General features: G+C 41.4%; 1 protein-coding gene across 1 annotated transcript; it reads left to right on the top strand.

Moving 5' to 3' along the window:
- Nucleotides 1-11,928: 11,928 nt before the first annotated feature.
- Tmem35a (transmembrane protein 35A) lies at nt 11,929-22,257 on the top strand. Its single transcript, XM_051178817.1, has 2 exons — nt 11,929-12,162; nt 21,792-22,257. Exons 1-2 carry the CDS (start codon nt 12,043-12,045, stop codon nt 22,173-22,175), a joined length of 504 nt encoding a protein of 167 aa, XP_051034774.1. The 5' UTR covers nt 11,929-12,042; the 3' UTR covers nt 22,176-22,257.
- Nucleotides 22,258-24,370: the final 2,113 nt, after the last annotated feature.

Here is a 24,370-nt window from a genome sequence, read left to right as displayed (position 1 = left end):
TTTAGAGATACACATTACATTGGGGGGCCCCTTGGCCCTCTGATAAATGTCAAGGGGTTTTGATGAGAACACTTGGAAGAATGGCACTACCCCTTAGCAAAATAAGGAATTCAGGAAGGAAATCTTTTAAAAGAAATAAAAGATAAAGAAATAAAAGATAAAGAAGTAAGGATAAAGGGTCCAGTGGACATGTACATAATGAGTTAACATAGTACAAAAGCTCTTAAATTTTGTGTAGGAGGAATTACCCTGGAAACTGTCACCAAACTTCCTAGTTCCTTCATACTTCTAGTTTCTAGGGTAACACAGATATTTACTATATTACATTTATATGGATGGTACTAATGTTCATTTTCTCACTTCCTAGGGTCTCAACCCTTTGCTTTTTTATAGTGCTCAAATTTGCAATTCAATGTTCCCAGTATTCCAGCACTGACAGCTCATCTCTCACAGTCAGATGAAGAGAATAACTTAGGAACATCGATTCCACACCCTGCTCCACACCAGAACACTATCAGTACAAGTATCTCAGCCATATACCTAGGACTTAGCACCAAAAGCACAAATCCTCCAGCTACCCAGAGGCTGTAATTTCTGTTCTCTGCAAACCACCATCTTCAGCAAACCCCTAATAAAGACACTAGCTTCTCTTCTCTTTCCTGATGATGACATGCTCCTCGATTTCTTTCAAGTGTCATTATTGGGTTGCAAGGGATGCTAGGACTGGATTGCTTTAGTGATTTGCTGCTTGTATGCACCACAATTCTGTGAAGATACTTGTAGGGGGAAAACATTTGGTCCAATCCCTCCAGCTGAGTTGTTAAAGTGTGCTATGTAGCTCCTAAACTTGTAAAGGGGACTGGGGAATAGTTGCTAAGGCCCACAGCCCAGACTGACCTTAAATTCCACCCGTAGTTAAAGATGATCATGACCTCTGATCTTTCCACTTGCATCTTCCCAGTACCAAGGTTATGGATGTGCACAGCCACATCTAGGTGCTTCCTAGTTATTTTTTTTCTGATGATGTGGTAGTTTGAATGTAGTTGGCCCCCATAATCTCATAGGGACTGGTACTAGTAGGAGGTATGGCTTTTTGGAGTGGATATGACCTTGCTCGTGAAAGTGTGTCACTGTGAGTGTGGGTTTTGAAGTCTCACATATGCTCAAGCTATGCCCAGTGTCACAGTTTACTTCCTGTCACCTTTGGATCAAGATGTAGGACTCTCAGCTCCTTTTCCAGCACCATGTCTGTATGCACAACACAATGTCTTTCCTTGATGATAATGGACTAAACCTCTGAAACTGTAAGCCAGATCCAATTAAATGTTTTCCTTTATAGCATTTGTTGTGGTCATGATGTCTCTTTACAGCAATAGAAACCCTAAGAGAGATAAGGTCTTCATATGCAGCCATGGTTGACCTGGCACTCACAATGTAGACTAGGCCAACCTTTAATTCACAGATATCTGATTGACTTTTTCTCCTGAGTGCTGACATTATGTCCCACCATACCCAGCTTTTAAGCTTGTTTTTTTCCTAAATTTTTAATTTGAACATTTTCCACCCTAAAAGACCCCGATCTTGTTGGAAATGATAATGATCATCTAGAACAGCCCTTGTTGTAATAAAAAGATGCCCAGTATTTATTAGGCACTTGATTTGTACCACACAGTATCCCAAATGCTCCATGAGGAGATTTCCAGTTCACAGAGGAGAACATTGAGAGCTGACCTTTATATGGAAAATAATTGAGACATACAGATGAATAAATAACATATCCAAGATCACACAGTAAGTGATAGAACTAAACTTCAAAGTCATTTGTCAGATACCAATTTCCCCCTTTAATTTTTAAACATTTAACCAATGATCCTCAAACTTTGGATTGCATCAGCATTCCCAGGAGGAACCTTTAAAATTCAGATCACTGGTGCCTGTCTGTGAGGCAGAATGATCACCAAAAGTTTGCAGTTTAAGGTCATTGTAGACCTTATAATATACATACATACATACATGCATACACACACACACACACACACACACACACACACACACACACACACACATATGATTAGATGTATAGATCGATCAGAAAAATGTTTGTCTTGCAAGCATAAAGACCTGAATTTGATACCCAGAACTCACTTTTTAAAAAAAAGCCAGGAATAATGATGGGCTTGGTGGTACACATCTTTAATCCCAACATTTGGGAGGCAAAGGCAAGTGAATCTTTCTGAGTTCAAGACCAATCTGGTCTACCTAGTGAGTTCCAGGACAACCACATTGTGAGACTCTATCTCAGTAAAAAATAATCAGTAAAAAAAAAATGTACGCACATGCACATGCATACATAAACATGAACACACACAAAAACAACTAACAAAAAGTACTACTCAAACGATGAGGTCCTGTCTCTACAATATCTGATTGAGTAAAGCAAAGAATTTACATTTCAAACAAGTTTCCAAATGATGTTGAGGTAGCTGGACTAGAGGATCACATGTTGAAGACCTTTGTTTTGTACTCCATCATCTCCCATGAAGGACAAATGAACCTGTCATTGTATGATGTTTCAACCCTTATGTGAAGGAGTGGGCTTGCACTCTCCACTGTGCTTTAGGCTCAGTGCTCAGGGGTCGTGGGGAACTGATCTGCCTCTCTCCAAAACGACTAGAAATTGGCTAACTGTTCTACTCTAGAGGGAGGTACAGTGCATAGGCCATGCTCAGAGAACACAATATTTCAGGAGAGAGTTGGCCATATGCTCAATTTCTGACCTAGTCCTTACTGCTACTAAATGCTGCTAACTATACAATGTAATCTTTATCCTCTTTTTGAAGTAACTCACAAAGTTACACTGAAGGGCGGTATTTGCCAAGCATAGCTACCCTGTCAGCTCAGGATTTAATACAAATGACACATCCAGCCTGATCCTGTGGACGGTCTCGATTAGCACCACCTCAGGAAGCTGAGGAAAGAACCATTACTGTGCAAGCACTCCTTGGGAGCTGTTGCTCACACCTACCTTGTAAAGAACATATATTACCTACAGTAGACAGGCAGAAGCAGCAGTTAAGTATTTCACTGAGGCACAGCTGAGGTTGCTGCATGTTCAGACAACAAAGCATAGTGCCGTACAGTACTCATTAGTGGGTACTGCACATGAAGATAATTAGTAAGTTCTTGAAAACTGCCAGTACTCAATCGTGATGGTGACTATATCTCTGTGGTATATATATATATATATATATATACATATATATATATATATATATATGTATATATATATATATGTGTATATATATATATATATATGTGTGTGTGTGTGTGTGTGTGTGTGTGTGTGTGTGTGTAATCCCCTCTTACTTGAAACAAAAGACAAGCACATCTAGATGGCAGCAGGGAGATCTGTCTGTCTGTGAGTTGTGCTGTTGCTGTCAGACATTGCTGGAAGTGCAGGAAGAATCTGGGTGGCAGAAGTGCCTAGGAAAAGACAAATGAACTTGTCAGCCCCTTCCTCTCTTGATAGCACTAAAGTCTTCCTTAAATAATGCCAACCAAGGTGGTTAAGAGCTAGCAGTGGACAAATAATCATCTCTGCAACTAGGTGTGGCAGTATGTAATCTCAGCATTTGAGAGGCTAGGCAGATGATCACAAATATGAGGGCTGTCTAAAAAAACACTAGTACAAGACAGGCTTGCAGCTCTATTACTTATGATAATATGACCTTGGATGAAAGTCCTGAACTCTTTGAGTCCCAATTTTCAAAATTTTAAAAGTCAGTACAGGGCTCTCTCTCTCTCTCTCTCCTTCTCTTTATCAATTTCTCTTTCACTTCTGCCACTCTTGTCCCTAGGGACCAGTCTCTGCCTCCCTTTCTGTCCTCCCATCTGCCCCTTCTCACTCTGATTCCAATAAACATCCTATGTTTTTTTTTTTTTTAAAGAAAGTCAGCACAGGTTCTGGGGAGATGGCTCTCTAATTAATTGAAGATAGTCTGTGTTCAGTTCCCAGCTCCCACAAAGCAAGTCTCCACTGTATGTAACTCCATCTCCAAGAAATATGACATCTTCTTCTGACTTCCATAAGCACTGCACACATATGGATCACATCCAAACTTGTAGACAAAACACTCACACACAAAACTAAACAAAAAGAGTCAACGTAACTATAGAACTCAATGGACTTGTTTTAGAGCCTACCTCTAAATGGACTCATTCTATTTTGGCAATGCTGGAAATGGAACACAGGACATTCAGCATGCTAGACAAGTGTTCTTCCACCGAGCTGCCTAGGCCTAGACTGTTATGTTCATAGGGCCTGATTACTCCCTGATGATAAAATTAGAACCCGCTTCTTCAGCCTATTGAGCAAGTCATGAAGGAGTGATGTTGTGTGAGATGTGGAATTGTACCCATTCTGTTGTGGATCCCATTGTCTTTTTATTAAAGTCTGTTACAAGGCAAAAGACTGGAAAACATACACACACACAGGAGCAGGGGAGGAAGACACAGACAGACAGAAAGAAAATAAGGCATGGAGACTTGTGTCATACAGGAGACAGTTTTCTATGCTGGCACAGACACAACCTTAAATTTCTGCTCTCACGTCAGGGTAATTCTCCCTATCTCGTGCTCTTCTTATTTGAAGTAAAAAGCAAACCCATGTAGAGGCTTGAAGGTCTGTCTGTGAGTTATGCTGTTGTTGTCAGATATTTGTTAGAAGTGCAGGAAGAATCTGGGTGGCAGATGTGCCTAGGAAGACAAAAGACAAATAATCTGTCAGCTTCTTCCTATCTTGATAGTAATATAGTCTTCCATAGCAATGATCACTTCCAAATTGTAATAAGCTTGGTTTCCTTGCTTCTCCTGGGGCCCCATTAATGGTTTCTCTGACAACTGATTTGTGTATGTTGTAGAATATTATATTAAGACATGTTACATTTGTTTATGCTGTGGAATATTTATTTAATGATGCAAAAATATGTTCCATTTGTTGAACTCTGTGAATCTCTGTTACTTTGCCTATCTAAAACACCAGATTGGTCTAATAAAGAGCTGAATGGCCAGTAGCAAGGCAGGATAAATGATAGGCAGGGCTGGCAGGCAGAGAGAATAAATAGGAGAAAAAGAGAGGTCAGAAAGCAAGAGAGGATCAAGGAGCAAGAAAATGAGGAGAGGAGGATGCAAGGGAGCAGCCACCCAGCTGCACAGCAAGCCATGGAGTAAGAAGTAAAAAAGGTATACAGAATAGAGAAAGATAAAAGCCCAGAGGTAAAAGATAGATGGGATAATTTCAGTTAAGAAAAGCTGGCTCGAGCCGGGTGTTGGTGGGCACTCCTTTAATCCCAGCACTCATGAGGCAGAAGCAGGTGGATCTCTGTGAGTTCCGGGCCAGCCTGGTCTACAGAGCTAGTTCCAGGACAGGCTCCAAAGCAATACAGAGAAACACTGTCTTGAAAAACCAAAAGTAAAAATAAAAGAAAAGCTGGCTAAAACAAGACAAGCAAAAGTCGGGCATTCATAAGAAAGAATGTATTTATTCGTATGTATTTATTTTGAGAGCTGAGTGACCAGCCCAGCAAAAGAACAAAAAATAAATAGTATAAAACAAAGGTGAGTCCATTGGTGGCTGCAGGCCAGTCAAATCTTTAAAAATGGGTTTTAACAAATAGAGTAAGATATGAGAAAACAAGTGAGGTGTCGCTATTGGGAAAGAGACAGAAACCATTATTATTTGCAGTTGATTTGGTTGTCTATCCAGACAATACCCAGGAGGAGTCAACTGAAACATGAATAGATTTAAGGACAGAAGAGAGAGAGAGTCAGAAAAAAATTCAGGCAAGTGGCAGAAAATAGGCAACAGATTTCCTGTAAGCCAGCTACATTGAGGACATTTCTTTGGTGACTGCTTTCTCTAGTTGGGCCCGTCTACCCAAAGCATCCATCAGCTCCCAAAATAAGACCACCAGTTACAAACCAAGCTTTAAAATGTGAGCTTGCAGGAGACTTTTCAAATTAAAAACAAAACAAAACAAAGACTAACAACATAAAGAAAACAAGAGAGTGGAGCATAATAGCTCAGTTGGTAGAATGCTGACCTAGCATGGACAAAACCCTAACCAGCCGCACTACATGAATCAGGTGTGGTGGCACACACCTGTAATCCCAACACTCAAGGGTGGAAGGCAGGAGTATGAGAAGTTCAAAGTCATCTTCAGCTACTCATAGCAAGTTTGAAGCCAGCCTGGGCTACAGAGATCCTATCTTGAAAGGAAGGGAGGAAGGGAGAAAGGAAAGAAGAGAAGGAAGGAGGGAGGGAGGGAAAGAAAGAAGTAAGGGACAGGGAGGGAGGACAGAGGAAGGGTGGGAAGAACAATAGCATTTTGTGTGTATTACTTAATCACATAAATAGGGAAAATCCTAGAAGTCATATAGGAGCAATTTCTACTTGAGGTTCCCTTTTCCTTTATAATCCTCCATTGTGTCATTTGAAAAAAAAAGCTGGCCAGTACAGAATGAAACTGATTGTTATAGAGACACACTTCAGGTCTCACTCCCACAAAAGTGGACTTCACACTCAGGATTAGAGGAGGGTCCAGTCACTAACCTAGGGAACTTCTTGGGGACTCCATCTTTATTTGCTTTTTATCTTTCTGAGTTATCTTGACTCTTTTTCTGCTATAGCTAACTAGGATCCCACCAACTCTAGATGTGATTGATGACCATCTTAAGACAAAATGTCCAAGCTACTCCCTAAGCAAAAGACAACAGTGTACCTAATATAGAAGTGCATGGCTGATCTTGAGTGACTAAGCCAACATAATGATTAATCAGACCGTGGGCAGGCCAAGATGGTATGAAGTACACATGGTGTGGTGGTTTGAATGAGAATGTCTCAATGGGCTCATATTTGTGAATACTTGTCCCCAGTTGATGGAACTGTTTGAGAAAAATTAGGAAGTGTGGCCTTGTTAGAGGAGGTGTTCAAAGACTACTCCCTGTGCACCTGTTTCTTCCTCCTGCTTGCTCAGTGTTTCAGCTCTCGGTTCCTGCTGCTATGCCTTTGCTTGGTCATCAAAGGCTCTAACCCTCTGAAATTGAAAGTCTAATTAAACACTTTTATAAATTACCTTGTTAATGGTGTTTTATCACCTCGATAGAAAAGTAAGTGACATACATAGCAACCCTCAATTCTCGCCCTGTTTCTTTTTTCTGTAAAACACTAACATTGTTATAAGCACTTTGAAGCTATAATCCTAGCATTTGTAGGCAAGAGGTTCACAAGTTCAATGCCAGCCTTGGCTACACAGCAAGACTTTGTCTCAAAACAAACAAACAAACAAACAAAAACACAGAAGACAGATTTTAGATCATCAGAATTGTATTATTACCAGTGCAATCATACTGATGATCAAACTCCTTGCCAGCCTTTGCCGCTTACCACTCAGTACTTTGATTGACTTTCTGAAGAGCTGATTGAGGCTGGATTCCAAGAAGTTAGAGCTTTTGCCTTAACTCAGGAATATAGTGACAAAAATGCTAACAAGATAATAAACCTCAGTATAAAACATACTAACATGTCAAATTCAGAAAAGAAGTAATAATTTACATGTGCCTTTTTCTTAAAGAGGCATTAAGGAAAAGGTCAATGAGGATGCTGACCACTAGAAACATAAATAATATATTTTCATAGTGGAAACCTGAGTTGTTTTCTCTTATATCCTTTAACATTATATATATATATATTTCAATTATGTATTATTTCCATTATCATGTCATTTGAAATGGAAATACACTATATACAATACATTATATATAATCAGTCACTTAACTATGAAACATGACTGCTCATTTTACTGACATGTTCAATGTAGAATGTTTGAAGAACAAATTACAATTAACATTTCATACTTTGGTTCATTCCTTCCAGTCATTTATTATGTGTTTGAAAATAAACAGATTCTGCTATCTGCTATATAACAATAAGGTCACTATTACCAGGATTGGCATCTCACTTTCCATGTATTCCCACAGTGCCTAAGTCACAACAAGATTTTAATCAGTGGGGGATAGCTCCATGACTCCTCTCTCCCAAACTTTTCCAGGGGATGGAACAAAAAAAGATTCATTTGAAGGCCAGACTAATCTACAAAGGGAATTTCAGGACAGCTAGAGCTGTTATACAGAGAAACCTTGGACTCATAATGGTATCTTGTGTTTGTGATCTGAATTTGTGTTGAGAAGAGGTCCTACTGCAGGAACAAACCCAGGCCTAGCGGCCAAACTCAGGATAACCACTGGCATCTTCAAGGTCCTTTCATAGAGTTAGTTTCCAATTCAGTGGCAACAATGAACACATTGCTCATTTTTCTGAACACAGAACTGCCTGGAAAAAAAGAAATATACATCCCCAGAATGTCAGCAGCAGGGTGAGAATCTGTCCTGTGTGGACAGCCTGGAGAACGCAATGCCATTGGAGTTCTAACTCCACTCAAGCAACCTCTGGTGCTCAAGACACCATGATAGAATTGGCTTGTGGCAGTATCCAGCATTCAGGACTCAGCACACCACTATGCTGTCTTCAGGAAGATGTGGGAGAGAATGCTTGTCACTGCCACATCACACATGTAAAGCTGATCTGAAGAACTTCTCTTCCAGTTTGGCCTAGTAATGGGAAGATTAAAACTGGCTTATAATGGAGAGATTTCTTAGACAACATGCTTCAGATTATTTTAGATGGTGTTCCTTGTCTTTTAGTCACCAAAGGAAGTCACCAAGAGCAAGGTTCCCAATTTTCCTCAATGGAATTGATTATGATTACACATTTAGTATATAAATGATGGAAATCAGGATGGATCACCAGGTCCACAACATTTCAGAGGGCTCAGGCTCAGAGTACCTGGTGTGATGGCTAACCTTCTTGATTGGATTTAGAATCACCATTGAAACATACCTCTGGGTGTGTCTATAGGGGTGTTGCCAGTGTTTTTCTTTTTCTGAGGTGTGTGTGTGGGTGTGGGTATGTGTGAGTGTGTGTGTGTGTGTGTGTGTGTGTGTGTGTGTGTGTTGTATATGTGCCTGAGTGGATGTATGTGAAGGCTAGAGGATGATGTCAGAATATCTTTCTCAACTGCTATTCCAACTTACATGTTGAAATAGGGTCTCTATTGAATCTGGAACTCACCATTTTGTTTATTCAGACAGATAGCCAGTCCTGAGGATCTACCTCCAGTTATCCAGGATTTCCTTATCCCATCATTCTCCTGTGCTCCTCACACTATGATGGTGTTAAAAGTGTGCTGTCATGCTTGGCTTTTGTATGGGTGCCTGGAACTGAACTTAGATCTTCATGCATGTACAGGAATCACTTTATGCATTGAGCTATCTATCTCCCCACCCCCTAGAAAGGTTTAACTGAGGAAGGAAGACACAACCGAAATATGTAGCACGAGTTCTAATAGGTCTTAAAAATAAAAACCCAGAGCTAGATATCAGGGTAAATGCTGAAAGATCAGAGAGACAAAGGAGCAAGCTAAAAAAAAAAAAAAAAGGCTGAACTCCTGTCTCCACCCCACCTTATCACTTCCTGTCTGTCTGTACAGACTTCCAGACCTCTGTGGTTAACTAGTGGCCAGCTCCACCCTCTGATCTCCAGACAAGCTTTATTTGTTAGAGTATAAACAAAATATCACCACAGAAATAAGTGAAACACTATTCAATGGGGGTGAGGTGGGGGCTGGAACAAGCAAGCCAAGCATCATCAATTTCTGCTTCCTGACTGTAAACACGATGTGACTAGTAACTTAATAGTCCTGCCCAATACCTTCACCACCGTGATGGACTGTGCCATAAAACTATGAGCGAAATAAACTCTTAAGCTGCTTTCCTCGGGTATTTTGTCATAATAGAGTAAGGGAATCCTTATTATTACACCCGTCGATGGAAGGAATGTCTGAGATGACATTGGAAGGATAAGCTCCTTGAAGGAAATTTGTCCTGGTCCTGTACTACTTACTTTCCCCCTTTTCTTTCTTCTTCCTCCTCCTCCTTTAAATACTTTTGTATGCTTTTGAGGCAGTCTTGTACTATAGCCCCCAAAGGTCTGAAATGTACTATGTAGCTTAGTATGACTTTGAACTCATAGCAATCCTCTTATCTTAGGTTTCCAAGTGAGTGTTGGGGTTAGAGACAGGAACCACTTAGTTCAGCTTGGACTGGTTAGGAGGAGTATTAAGGATCCATGACTAAGATGGAAAGAGGCCTCTGATAGATTTGTGGAGGCTAATCTTGGATGTCAACTTGACACATCTGGGAAGAAGGAACCTTGGTAAAAGTATTGCCCCTGTCAGATTGTCCTGTGGTTATGTATGTAAAGCACTTTCTTGAGTGCCAATTGATAGAGGAGGACCCAGCCCACTGTGGGCAATGTCATCCCTGAGTAGGTGATCTGGGTTGTACAAAGAGCTGAGTCAGCCAGAGAAGGCAGCCAGTAAGCAGCATTCCTCCAGGGTCTTTGCTCAGTTCCTGGGTTAAGGCTCCTGCCTTAGTTCCTGCCCTGGCTTCTCTCAATGATAGGCCAGGAAGTATAACCCTTGTCCTCCCCAAGTTGCTTTTGATCACAATGTTTATAATAGCAACAGAAAGAAAACTACAACAAGATTCAAGATTTTCACCTCCCCGCTTGAGCACTGCCAATGGAGTCCTGGTTTTTTCTCTGGGGTGAGCTCCGGTCAGACCTGGGGTGTCATCACCCAGCTTGCCCCATTACCCTCTGCCTAACAAAGAGACACATCAATGAACCTGGCCTCTAGATATAATTGTCTAGTCATTTGAATCCCACCAATGTTCCCATCTATAAATGAGGGTTCGTACCTAGCTCACAGTGTTTGTGTGTGTGTGTGTTAAGGGAATCAATACAACAGCAGTTTCTTGCCCCTACTAGAGAATTGCTAAGCATTGGTTTTTGCAATAGAACATCAAAGGAGGAAAAAGGCTTATCTACCTGGGCATGTATCAGAGAGGCTTGATGGAGGAGGTGACATCGATGCAAAGGTTATTCAATGAAAAGTAAGGACAATAACATAATGACTAGTAAGGAAAAGGGAAAAGAGCGATCAAAAGTATGTGTGGTAGGGATGCTCTGGTAGGATGGGCCAGTGAGTGGGTCAGTAAGGCCCCTGCCAGTGGGGCCTATTGAAAGACAAATATTTGAGAAACAGAATCAAAATTTAAAATGGGGGGGGAATCATTTAGCAAGTTCTTCACAAACTGAGTTTGGTCTCCAGCCCCAAATGTGAAGGCTTTTACATATTATTACATGATTATTGAGGAAGTAGAAGATAAATCCTTCCATTGCTGTGAATCCTGAGAACTTAATGGTTTTATAAGTTTTCTCTTTTCTTTTTTGGGAGGATTATTTTTCAGAGGGGTTTTTGGTAAGTAATTCAGGGTGGCCTTGAACTATCTATGTAGCCCAGGCTGGTCGAGAACTCACCATCCTCCTGCCCCAGCCACCAAAATACTGGAATTTGTCCTTGAGTGTTAGCACTTTCAGACACCAATGACGTCATGAAGACTGATGGTTTGATTGAAGGAAATGATAAGTTTTGAAATGTTGAGTGAATAACTGAAGGGTAGGCATGGGGGGGGTTAGAAGTGCACCTGGCAAAATAGTAAAAAAGATATCTTTCTAAATCCCTTCTTCCTGGTGCTGAACCCGGAGCATAAATTGACTTCATTGCACTTAGGAATTGGAAGTTCCCGTCTCAGTTCAGGGCTTCTTTTCAACTTCTTCATGGTCCTTTATGCCAGGGAGGTGCAAGCGTAGGGCATTAGGACCCAGAGATTGTTGTAGTGAGAGTGCTTGAATCTCGATCTCTCAATTTTTCTCTCTAGCTCCCTCCTCTCCCTTTGTCATTCTTCTCTCTGCCAGCTGCCTCCGCAGCGTGCCTCTAGCTCTCCCTGTGCTAACTGCCTGCGCCTTGACAGCCCAGGCTGCGCAAAGCAGAAGGATTAGTTGGGACCTGCCTTGGCGACCCCATGGCATCCCCACGAACCATAACTATTGTGGCCCTCTCAGTGGCCCTGGGACTCTTCTTTGTTTTCATGGGGACTATCAAGTTGACCCCCAGGCTCAGCAAGGATGCCTACAGTGAGATGGTAAGTGATGTAAAGGGGCAATGAGGAGCGCACTCCTATGGGATTGTGACTGCCTCTTCTCCTTTATTTCTCCTCTCTGCTCCGCTCCAGTGCCTTTCCCTTAACCTCTCCCCTAACCCCAGACCCTCCCTTCTCCCTAACAACTTTACAGCTTGGAAGGAACAGCTGGACAAGCGCGATTTCGTTGTGGGCTATGCCGGGAGCAACTGTTTTGGTGCCACTGCATGCCAGTTGGGGGAGGGGCTGCCCAGCGAAGACCCCCAATTTTAAGTCAAGCAGGAGGTTGAGACCTGCGTAGCACCTGTCATCGACGAACCCGTCCCTCCTCCCAGCACACACCCAAAGTCCCAGCCACAGCCAGGCTGCAAGTCTGAGTCTTTCTCTCTAAGCAAAGAGTTTAGCCAGCCAGAGTTTATTTATTTAGGGAGGAACAAAGGGGAAAGAGAAGAAGAGCTGGGGGGGGGGGGATGAGGTGACAGTTTCCTAAAGCTAGCAGCTTGTAGGGGCTGCCTAGGTATTCTTCTTCATCCCATGTGCAGAGCTGACAGTATTCCCTTGGGCGCCCGGGCACGATCTGGATCTTGGAGACAAAGCAGTCTTGCCCCAAATAAAGGTCACCGAGCTTGTGCTTCTGCCCCTTCCCTGGAGGGGAAAGCTGCATGTTTTGTTTTATTTTATCTTGTGTATAGGCTATTCTACAAAATCTATCAAGTCTGTTCGTACTCTCCTGCAAAACTGTCTGTAATCCCCACCATGCCTTCGGTGGCTGCCCAGAGCCAGGCCCTCTGCAGGTTTCCTCTCTGCAGAGTTGGAATGCCCGAAGGTGACTGGCCAAAACAGCTCTGCAAACTGGGGGCTGGGCTGCCTTTCCCAGTTAGGTGCGATGAGGACTTATGGCGTGGAGTACTAGGAGAGAGCAAGAGATGTTTCCAGCACTTTCGGTCTCTCCCCTCCGCCCCTGTCACTTTGCCTATTCGATTCCTGGCCCCGATTGTAGGGAACCTGTTTCTAGAAGCCCTTGCCAGATTGCCAATAATGGGAGTAAGCACATTACTGGGCTCTCAAGGTCAAGATGGGAATGAGCTTAGGGGAGAACAGAAGAAAGAGAAAGGAGGCAAGGGGGTCTCTCCTTTAGGGCTGAGGCAGGAAGGAACAGCCTCATACACTGAAAGGGATTAATTGCTCTCCTAGAGCTACACTGCAGAGCTTTCCAGGGCCCCTCAACATGAGCTGCTACTGGATGAAGTCTGGCAAATGGTAAATGTTCAGAAAATACTTGCACACAGCTCTGGCTTGAGCTTTCTGTTTCTTCCTTACCACGGGATTACTCTTGGGTGGGGGGGAGGTGGCTTAGGTCTAGCCCCAGTAGCAAATCCTAATATGCTTCTCTTTCTCATCTCCCCTCCTCCCAGTATGTTAGAGCAGATGGATGGAAAGCAGGTCAAAATAAGTAGCCAAGGCTGCCTGCACTGGGGAAGGGGGTAGGGTGAGGGGGCAGAAGCCACCAAAGGGCTTGAAGAGGTGGGGATACAGGGAAGCAGTGGAGGGAATGCTTTTCTGCTTTTGTCTTTGCTGGACTAGTTTGGTGTTTGATTTTAAATGCACGAATGTGCTGTTGCTTCACTTTTCACATGTACATTTATTTATACATTTGTGTGCGTGCACCAGAGGTATTTTGAGCTTTCCCTTTCTTTAGGGACCTGCCTTTCTTCACTATGCTTCCTGGACTCTGAACCTTTGCCCAGCTGCCTTAGGGGAGGACCCCCAAGCTGCACCCTAAGTACAGTGTTAGGCTCTGCAGGCAATTCGGCTAAGATGGAGTCAGCATCAGGAAGCTTCGTAGCAGCTTGGCAGGAGCTCATGAGGAGTACTAGCCACAAATGGGTTTAGAGTGAGCCTCTTCCTAGGGAGTGAAGCTGTCTATTGCAGCCTAATGAAAGCAAGAGAAAACAGCCTGAAGGACTCCTGGCATATACAGAAAAAGATTTAAATTGGTGTACTCTAACAGAGCAGTGGGGAACAATTGTGTGCGTGTTTGTGTGCTTTAGCTCACTTCTGTGTTTCTGTACTATGGGGCTTTTGGAGGGGTGGCAATCTAACTCGAAGGTAGATGTCGCAGCAGTATGAAGCTTAAAGAGGATTTTCAGACTGCTCATTTCCAGGGTCTCCTCCCGCGCTGAGTGTCAGGCTGTGGCTGCTGATAGCTTTCTGTCATAGAGCCCACTGCATAGTGGCCAGACTGGTCCCAGCTTTAATCTTGAGCCCATTTGAAAGGCAGGCAGTATTCACATTCTTGAGCAAAATGTGCTCAATATACATTTGTTGACAGCACCCAGCATGCTAAGGCAAAGAGACTTGGAATTTCGAGATTAGTCTGGAGTATATAGTAAGTCCCTGTCTCCAAAAGGATATATATGTTGTGTGATGATGGATGGGTGAATGAATGAGTCAAAAGAGTTATTGTAACATTGCCTCATCACCATCCTTCATTCCTTTCTGGTTTATTCTTGAATATGCAGTTCAGAAACCATTTCTTGCTTCTGAGAAGAGGCCAATAGTCCGTCAGAACACCAAACTTAGAACAGATGGAATGATTATTTCCCATTTTGGAGTGACTTCTCTGCACTAGTGAAGTTAGTCATTATGTTTACTGCAGTGGTATTTCTCATAAGATGTCAAGGTGGTGCTGGTGTAGTTATGTTACTTATTTAGAACATCTCTGTGATTCTTTTATTAGCCCTTCCTGTTTTACTAATGGATAATTGGAGCTCACCAGGTTTAATGATTTATCCAAGATCACAGGGAAAGCTATTGTTAAAGAAGAGATTAAAAAAACCATGTGCATAAGGGGTCATTGAATTTTTGGGGGGTTGACAAAACCTACAACTGAGTCTTAAAAATACCTGACATTCTTCTTCCTTTTTCTTTGTATGAGTTCAATCCCCAATCTATATTTTGGAGGGTTGTTTTATTTCTGAGCCAATTTTTCAAATTTAGACTTATGCACTTATGCATTTTTTTCTTTCTTTCTTTTTTCTTTTTTTTCTTTTTTCTTTTTTTTTTTTTTAGACAGGATTTCTCTGCAGATTTGGAACCTGTCGTTGAACTCACTCTGAAGACAAGGCTGGCCTTGAACTCACAGACATCTGCCTGTCTCTGCCTCCCAAGTGCTGGGATTAAAGGTGTGTGCCACCACTGCCCATGTTCTTTTCTACTTTTTTTTTTTAACCTCTGTTTTAAAGGCATTATATTCTAGGCATGTGAAGCACACTTTTAATCCCAGTATTTGAGAGGCAAAGTCAAGTGAATCTCTTTGAGTTTGAGGCCAACCTGGGCAAGGTCTGAGACAGATAGGACTACATAGAGAGACTCTGTTTCAATTTAAAAAAAAATAAGCTATTATGTTGTCTTAGGTAGTACTCCCTCTATGAAGAATAACTGGAGAAAGTGCTAAAAACCAAACAAAAGACTATGAACTTTTCTTCTGGGTTGACTGGAGAATATAGGAAATATTAGTAGGAAGAGTTCAGGGTTTGGATTCATTCAAGCCAGATATAGAATTCTGGTCCTTTGGGTTTCCTTATTTGTAACATGGGAATAAGAATTCCTACCTCAAAAGGTTGTAAACATTAGCTGAGACAGCATGCTTATAATGTCTGGTACAGTGCTTGCTACAGTAGGTGTAGCAAGCAAAGGAAATCTTTGAGTAGGTAATGGTGATAATTGATTCTATTTTATGCAGTGGTTTTTCTAACTAATTTGAATGGTCATTTAAGGATCAAGAATCGAGTGCACAGAAGAACAAAATGTACTTTCATTTGCTCTTGTAAAGAGACCTTTATGCAATCAGATAATATTGAAGAATCCACTTGCTGCTGTGTAATGCACAGTGACTCTCCTACAGAATTAGCACATGCATCTCTGAATAATCCATTTGGTATGTGTTGTCTCATACCTCCTCCAGATTAAGGAAGTGTTATTATACAGTCTTCTGTATTCCAACTGAATCCTGCAGGATCGAAGCCGCCCTTGACTGAATGCCTCATTAGTTCACTTGAATTGGGAGACAATGCTTACAGATGCTGCTAAGCTGTTTCCTGTGCAGGGACTGGGAGGGTATACGAATGGCTAACTTGCATGCAATTTGTATTCAGCTTTATTTAGTGGTGGTTCTATCCTGTAAGCACAGGACCACATATGTATTAGTTAGAAAACACCAAAATATTGTCACAAAGAAGCCAAAGGATTTGTACCCTGGGGACCATAGGGTGTCTCTGATTCTTTGCATCCACTCACAGAAAAGATTTGTTCGGTTAATTTGGTTATCTGTACTTAGTTAAATGCTCCCCTGTTTGTGTAACCCCATTGAGACATTTCTAACATGTTTGTGCAGTTTATTTAATGTCCATAGGTAATCTTTTATGCTTCCAATCAGTGCCATTAATTGCTTTCCAACTAGGTAATAGGGTAGTAATTCACTGATGCTTAGACTTCTTGGAAGTGATGCACTATATCTATTCCCTTAGAGAGAAAACAGACCCTGAGATGTGACATGAGTTGCTTAGTTCACACAGCTAGCCGCACAAAGCTAAACATTACATCAGAGCTGTGTCTGGAATTTTGTAGACGCTCAGTTTGACCAACATCTGACTTTGTTTCAGAGTGATTTTGACTTAACAGTAGAGGACAGCTTCACCCTCTCTAAGAAGCAATGCAGACAGGATCCCCTTTGGTTAATGGGATCAGTTTTGTTAGAGCCCTCTTTAGGTAAATATAAATGACAATGGAAAGCGGAATCACTGAAAAGGTGCTTATCATTCATGTGAATAGTTAGCAATTTAATGTGATGAGCTCTTTATTGCATTCAAGTAATTCCCTATGATTCACAGGTGGCTTGTTTTCTACAAAAATTCATGAAAATCATACATGAGTCAGCAAATTTTGCAGCACTTGTGTAGGTTTTATGCAGTCTAAGATAGTAACTAGGTTGAGACTTTTAGGCAAAATATATTTTTTGTAAGTGCACCCTTCCACTCTCATATAATTTTCTCTGTAAATGTTATTGGAGTATAACACACAGCTAACACATACTTGTACTGTTCCAGAAAATTTCAGAATATCCCATTTAAGTTCTGATTTCTAATAATGTGTCTGTGTGTGTGTGTGTGTGTGTGTGTGTGTGTGTGTGCTCTCGCGCGCTACTCTCAGTTGAAGCTATAGTACTGTGAACCTTCAATTACATTTCCAAAATAATCATCTAATTTATAAAAGAGGAAACTGAAGCAATAAGATACAGGCAACAAAACAAATACAGGTCCAATGATAATGCTACAGGATTGCCTTTGAAGAGATTTGAATCATTTGACTAAACACATTTATTCCCCACTTCTTTGCCTCTTCAGGAACCTATGGTTTCAGGGTCTGCCTCATTTGAATGGAAAGGTAAAAGCAGATGTGAAAAAGTGAATTGTGACAACTTTTTGGGAAAGGGAGTCAGTAGGCTCTCTTTATTTTTTTTTTTATCATCAGTACCTCTAATGACTTTAGAGATCTAGTTACTACAGATTCAAGACGTGTGACCTTCTACGGTTAGAAGTGAGGTGGCATGTCCCAAGCATTTATAAAGGGGCTGGCAATGGTAGGAGTCTTTTGATGCCTCTATTCTACTCTACAAAAAAAGAATACTAGGCTCTCTATAATGTCAATATCTACCCCATTTCTAATAAACTATTCAGTCTCCATTTGGAGTCATGGATAATAGGTCCTATGTGTGTCTATTTAGCTTAAAACTAAAGATTTGATGAAGTGCCTTACCCACATTTAGTTTTCTGTTAAGAAAGAAGAAACAAGGGTTCAGTGCTGGAGCGTTTACCTAGCTTCGTGTATGAGGCCTTGGGTTTGAGTCCCAGTGCTGAAAATAAGGTTTCTTCTGGTGTGGTTACAGGGACAGGAGGATGACTGCTTACGGATTCCATAATACTATAGATAAGAATCTATTCTTGAGTGTTAAGTGATTCATAGCTGGGGGTGTGGCATTTGGAGAAGCTACTCAATGCAGATTCGGAACTTCTGGGACCTGAAGGGACTGTAGGATTTCTAAGAGACTTACCTTCTCCCCTTTGTGCATCCTCCAGAAGCTTAGACTTCAGGATTTAGGAATTCCTCCTTGAAAAACTACATGAAACTGTCTTCAAAAGAAATAGAGAGAAAATGGTCCTTATAAATATTAAAGAAGTACCTTGTATCCAGAATTCTTTCTCTAATCTCCTCCTGCTACTATCACCAGGAGAAAGAGCTGGGGGTGGGGAGGAGGCTAGTGCTTAACCATGGAGAAAAGGGGTAGGCTTTTCAGCAACATCTGTAACTCTGAGCTGAGTTCTGCTCTATATGGCCTCTGGTTTCCTTGGGCCTAGAATTTACTCTACCTGGCAAATCTCTCTTAATTTCACTCTAAAAAACCCTTGCTCTAACTTAAGGTGAGAAAAGGGAGGAAGAACTATGACTACCATATTTTTTACATGCTCAGCAGCAGGGTAGGGACAACAGTGGAGTGATACCCAAATCCTTAGATGCCCAAGTTTCACTTAAAATTATCTAGTATGTACATTATTTATGTACATATTCCCACCTATAGATTACTTACAATACCTAGTGAAAAATGCTATAGTAAGGATGGCGAAAAGCTTCTAATAGAGGTGTAAGTATAACTTTTCTTCAGTCTGCTGTTGAAGACATTGAGAACCGACCTGAGTAGTGCTCCATCAGGTGCTTTTGACAACTCTTGTGTGTTGTATGAACTTGGGACTGAACCACTACCAAGCCATGAGTCTCATGACCGGAGGTGCCCATGGAGGCAGAGGTTATATCTTCTAAAGCTGTAGTCACAGGTGGTTGTGACCTCCCCCCCCCCAACATAGGTGCTGGGAATTGAACTTGGATTTTCTGCAAGAGCAGTACATGCTCTTAACTGCTGAGCCTTCTCTCCATCCCACAAGAGTCTCCTCTTACAGTATGGAGATCATTGAGCCATAAAGAAGAATGAAATTATGTCATTTGCTGGAAAGTAGGTGCAACTGGAGATCATATTAAGTGCATTCAGATAATAAAAACAATTTTACCTATTTTCTCTTATTTGTGGATTCTAGAATTTTTTGTCCTTTCTCTGTTTTTGTTTTGTTTTTAAGACAGGATCACATGTATCCCAGTCTGGCTTCCAACTCAGTTTGTAGCTGATGATGATCCTCCAGTCTCTTCCTCCCAAGCTAGGATTAACAGATTTGTGGCACACATGTCCAAATCATTTAGCCTCAGACATACTAGGCTAGCACTCTACCAACTGAGCTACATCAGCAGCCCTAGAATTGTTTTTTTATTTGGGGTTTTTAACTGTGTATGTATGTTCTATATTGCTAGTCTAGGCATTTCATTCAGTGTCTTTGTTTGCAAGTTCAAATACATTCTCATGGTTTCCAAAAAGACATTCCTTATAATCAGATTATATTGCTTCTGCTGCCTTATAGGACAAAGTCCAAAGCTCCATAACACAATGAAATTTTCTATCATGCAGTCTATATGTTTTTCTTCTATTTCATGTCTCCCTTCCTTTCTCTGCTCCAGTCCATGTCAAAGTGAAGTAGTGTTTACAAGACATTTATCTGCTTTATACTTTAGAACCTTTTTTACCCATCTATTTTCCTCCATTTGTCAAACCTTTATTGTTCTTATAAACACCAGAGGCCTCCACTACACCCACTACATTATTGTATGTGATGGTCCACACTTTATCACACTTACATCTCAGTATCTACTTGGCCCCTTTTAAACTTCAGCGACTGCAATCAGGGAGCCTGTATGGGTCTGGGTTAGGTCCTCTACATACACCTTAGGGTTGTATATCGTGGTGTTTTTGTGGGACTCCAAACATGGGAGTGATGTGGGGGTCTCTGTGACTATTTTGCCTGCTTTTGGGACCTCTTTCTTCCAACTGGGTTACCTCGTCCAATCTTGAGATGAGAGCATGTGCCTAGTCTTATTGTAACTTGATATTCCATGTTTGATTGGTATCCATAGGAGGGCAGCACTTTTCTGAAGGGAAAGGGGGAAGGAGTGGATCTGGGGGAGAGAGAAGGTAGGAAGGGGGCTCAGATGAGAGGAGGGAGGCAAAACTGTGGTCAGAATGTAAAATATGACAAGAATAAATAAGTAAATTAAAAAAGAAGATAAGGTTTTCTTTTTGAAAGATTCATATTTGCATTCAGAATACTTAGTACAGTGCCTAGTATATGGAAAGTGTAAATATTGAGGCAGTGAATGGAACCAGGGTTTGTTTGTTCTTTGAGACTGGAATCTCATGTATATGTAGCTATACATGTAGCTATGTATAGCTATGTAGCTAAGGATGACCTTCAACTTCTGGTTTTCTTGCCTTCACCACTGGAGTGTTAGGCTTACAGGCAAGTGCCAACATGCTTTATTCATGCAGTCTGGGAATTGAACCCAGGGCCTCATGCATGCTAGGCAACTGCTCTGTCAACTGTAGCCCCATTTGTATTTTTAATTTGAGCAGCATTTTTGGTAGATTCTACAATTCCACACTTAAACTCTGCTTTGTAAAAACCTACCATGCATTCAATAAAGGAAGTCCAAATTTGTGAGGCTTTCCAACACATTGTCTTGCATTTGGGCTTGGACAAAGCAAGTACTAGAAAGTGTGGATATGGATTGCATAGACCAGTTTTATGGGTTCAATAAATTTATTTTAGTTTCTTAGTGATTTACAGGCAGCAACTCTAAAAAGAAAGTATTATAAAGCAAGGTTTGGTACGTTATTACTTTTGGTGACTGTCTTAGTCCATTCAGATTGCCATAACAAAATGTTACAAATAGGCAATGTGAGAACAACAGTGAACAACACTTTTTTATGTATTTATTTTTTTTCAATTCAGAAGTCCAAGTCCAACGTCAAGGTGCTAGCAGGTCTGGGTTGGCTGAGGGCCTTATTTGTGGTTTGATGGCTCCTTCTAATTCGTTTTTATGTGTATGAGTGTTTTTTTTTTAATGTGTGTCTGTGTACAATATTCTGGGAATGCCACAGAAGCCCGAAGATGCAGGTCCCCATGCATCTGGAGTTAGAAAAGATTATGAGCCACCACGTGTGTACTGGGAATCCAGTCTAGGTCCCCTGCAAGAGTTCCCAGTGCCCTTTTAGTTATTGTGGGTTGTTTTGAAGCAGAGTCTCTAAACTATGCAATCCTGGCTGTTCTGGAGTGCAATATATGGACCTGGCTGACCTTGAACTCACAGAGATCAGCTTGACTTTGCCAACACCAAGTACTGAGATTAAAAGCATGTGCCATCATGCCTAACACAGGCAGTGCTCTTAACCACTGAGTCATCTCTCCCCTTATACTTTTTATAGTTTTTAAATCACAGATCCCAAACAGATTGCCTTCTCTTTTCTTATCCCATTCACAAGGTTTGATTTGAGGGACAGGATGAAAAAATGTGATACTTTTGATTGGTTTTAAAAGGTGATGGTTGGGGGAAAAATTCCCTTGCTGGTGTTTTCTTCATTCTGATGTTAAAATTGTGACTAATGCATTGATTTCCTTATGATATCTCAACTCTAGAAACGTGCTTACAAGAGCTATGTCCGAGCCCTTCCCCTGCTGAAGAAAATGGGCATCAATTCCATTCTCCTTCGGAAAAGCATTGGTGCTCTTGAAGTGGTCTGTGGCATCGTCATGACCCTGGTGCCTGGGCGTCCCAAAGATGTGGCCAACTTCTTCCTGCTCTTGCTGGTGTTGGCCGTGCTTTTCTTCCACCAGCTGGTCGGTGATCCCCTCAAACGCTATGCCCATGCTCTAGTGTTTGGAATCCTGCTCACTTGCCGCCTGTTGATTGCACGCAAGCCTGAAGACCGGGCTTCTGAGAAGAAGGGCTTGCCTGAGAGTGCAGAGGAGCAACCCTCCTTATATGAGAAGGCCCCGCAGGGCAAAGTGAAGGTGTCATAGGATATTGAAAGTGTAAAAAAAAGTGGACTTTCGAAGCAATTGCCTCCTTGACACCCAAGAAAATACCAGTGTGTGCTTTTCATTTGATTTGTTTATCTTGGGGAAAAGAGAAAAATATAAACCCCAAGTTAATTGGCTTGTGTACATCTGTACCCTAAGATGACCTCCCCACATTGCCATTCCTGTACCAACTTTAATTACTCTGGAGCAATGCTCACATCTTGCTGCATGTAACTATCTATGGCTACTATTGAGGTGTGCTTGTGAGGTGGACTCCAGCAAGCATGTGACTGTGAGATGAGATGTAGGGGATTGTATTTAGCTGCCATGTGTGTGAATATACATGCATGTGTAGAGGAGGATCTGGTCTTGAACTAATCCTGCACATGAATCTTTCCCTGTATAAACTGATTCTGGCAAAGATAGACTAAAGGAACCCTCCTGTTAAGAGATTCCTATTCTGGTAGAAAACAAAAAACCTATTTCCATGTGGAGTAGAACTTCCTTTCTGCATTAAGCTGTGAACTTAAACTCACCATTTTATGAGAAGAGTTTCTTCAATTTAATTAGCCTCCAGTTCAACTTTTAAGTTCAATACACTCAACATCAAGTTTAATTTAAACAAGGAATATATACAGCCAATAGATAGACAGTCTGGTTCTTCAAGGGATGCAGTAGAAGGTTTCTCCTTGCCTTTGTCTGAGCCTAAGCTCTTTGGCTAGCAGTTTGAAATTTAATTAGCAGTCTTTTAGTAGACATGGTCTAATTTGGTTTTGAGCCCAAAGCTGCCTCACTTTCACTATTCTCAGTAGCCAACCAGGATCTGACAGCTTCCCCACAGCTTCTACTGAGGTACCAGAGATTGATCCTGTTAAAAGTTAGACTCTCCAGCCTTAGTGGTTTTCTGAAATCTGAAATTGGATACAAAAGTTATAGCCCAGTGTTTATCTATCAGATGAGTCTTCTACTCCTTCTACTCCTATTGATTTGTCACAGGACTTTGCTAATGTTAAAGAAGTCCAAAATACCCCCCAGAAATGTCTGTTTTGCACCTCTTCAGCATTCCAGTGGGTGGGGTTTAACTAAGGGAAGGGCATTTGACATGGGTTAGTTGGACTGAGCAGTATGGACTAGTAGTTACATACTGCTGTTTCTCTTTGTTAAATGTGCTTTGATGGTTTGAATATTGTGTCAGGGATAAGAAAGTGGGTGGGGGTTGTGTGTGTGGGAGAGTACTTACTGTATTTTCTTCAGTGTCATTGTTCTTAGTAATTGATAACTGTCTTCTTTCGCTCATTCTTTCAAAATAAAGGTTTTTGAAATTTGGAGGACATAGTGTGGATATGGATTGAAAATCTGGAAAGAAAAGTTCCTACAACCATGAGACTCAGCTCCTTCTGTGTGTGTGAATTTCTTGAGTTTGTTGGTGGTATTCATTTGTTTTAAGGCAAGGTCTCATTGTGTAGCCTAAATTGACCTCAAAGTAGAGATTCTCTTTCTTTAGTTCACAAATACTGGGCATCCAGGACTGTGTCATTCACTACACTCAGGGACAGGAACCTGCTCTCTCTATCTTCCCCTCTTCGAAACAAGGTCTCACTGGGTAGCCCTGGCTGTCCTGGAACTCAGGACTGCCTTCTGAGTGCTTAGTTAAAGGTATGTAGCACCACACCTAACTCCAGGCTCTTAAACAAACAAAAGTCAAGATGAAGAAGAGAAGAAAGGTATAATAATCTCAGTATACAAATGAGGCTGCTAATATGTTCATCCTTTTAAGTTCCTTCATACTTTTTTGAAGTTACCATGTAAGAGAGAAGAGCCTTAGAGTCTTACGATAAAGCCTTAGGATCCCAATGTCATCTCCAGGTTCAAGAATGTCTTTATTGAATGAGTCAAAGGAAAAGATGAAAATTTTCTTCAGGTCGGATGGTGGTGGGCCATGCCTTTAATCCCAGCACTTGTGAGGCAGAGGCAGGTGGATCTCTACGACTTCTAGGCCAGCCTGGTGTACTGAGTGAGTGCCAGGTCAGGCTCCAAAGCTAGAGAGAAACCCTGATTCAAAACACCAAAAAAAAACAAATTTTAGAAAAAAATCAAGGATTCATTAAATAAATATGAAGCAGTTTCTTTTACTACACTATGTCCACAAAGCGACAAGTTGTGTTGCACTGCCACAAATTTGTCATGTTAAATAA

This window comes from Phodopus roborovskii, unplaced genomic scaffold (genome assembly GCF_943737965.1).
Source record: "Phodopus roborovskii unplaced genomic scaffold, PHOROB, whole genome shotgun sequence".
Taxonomy (NCBI): Eukaryota; Metazoa; Chordata; class Mammalia; order Rodentia; family Cricetidae; genus Phodopus; species Phodopus roborovskii.
This window is presented reverse-complemented; position numbering and strand designations above follow the sequence as displayed.

Coding starts and splice junctions, on each gene's coding strand:
- Tmem35a (XM_051178817.1), top strand. CDS start 12,043: ATGGCATCCCCACGAACCATAACTATTGTGGCCCTCTCAGTGGCCCTG. Junction 12,163..21,791: donor AGGATGCCTACAGTGAGATG/GTAAGTGATGTA, acceptor TCTCAACTCTAG/AAACGTGCTTACAAGAGCTA.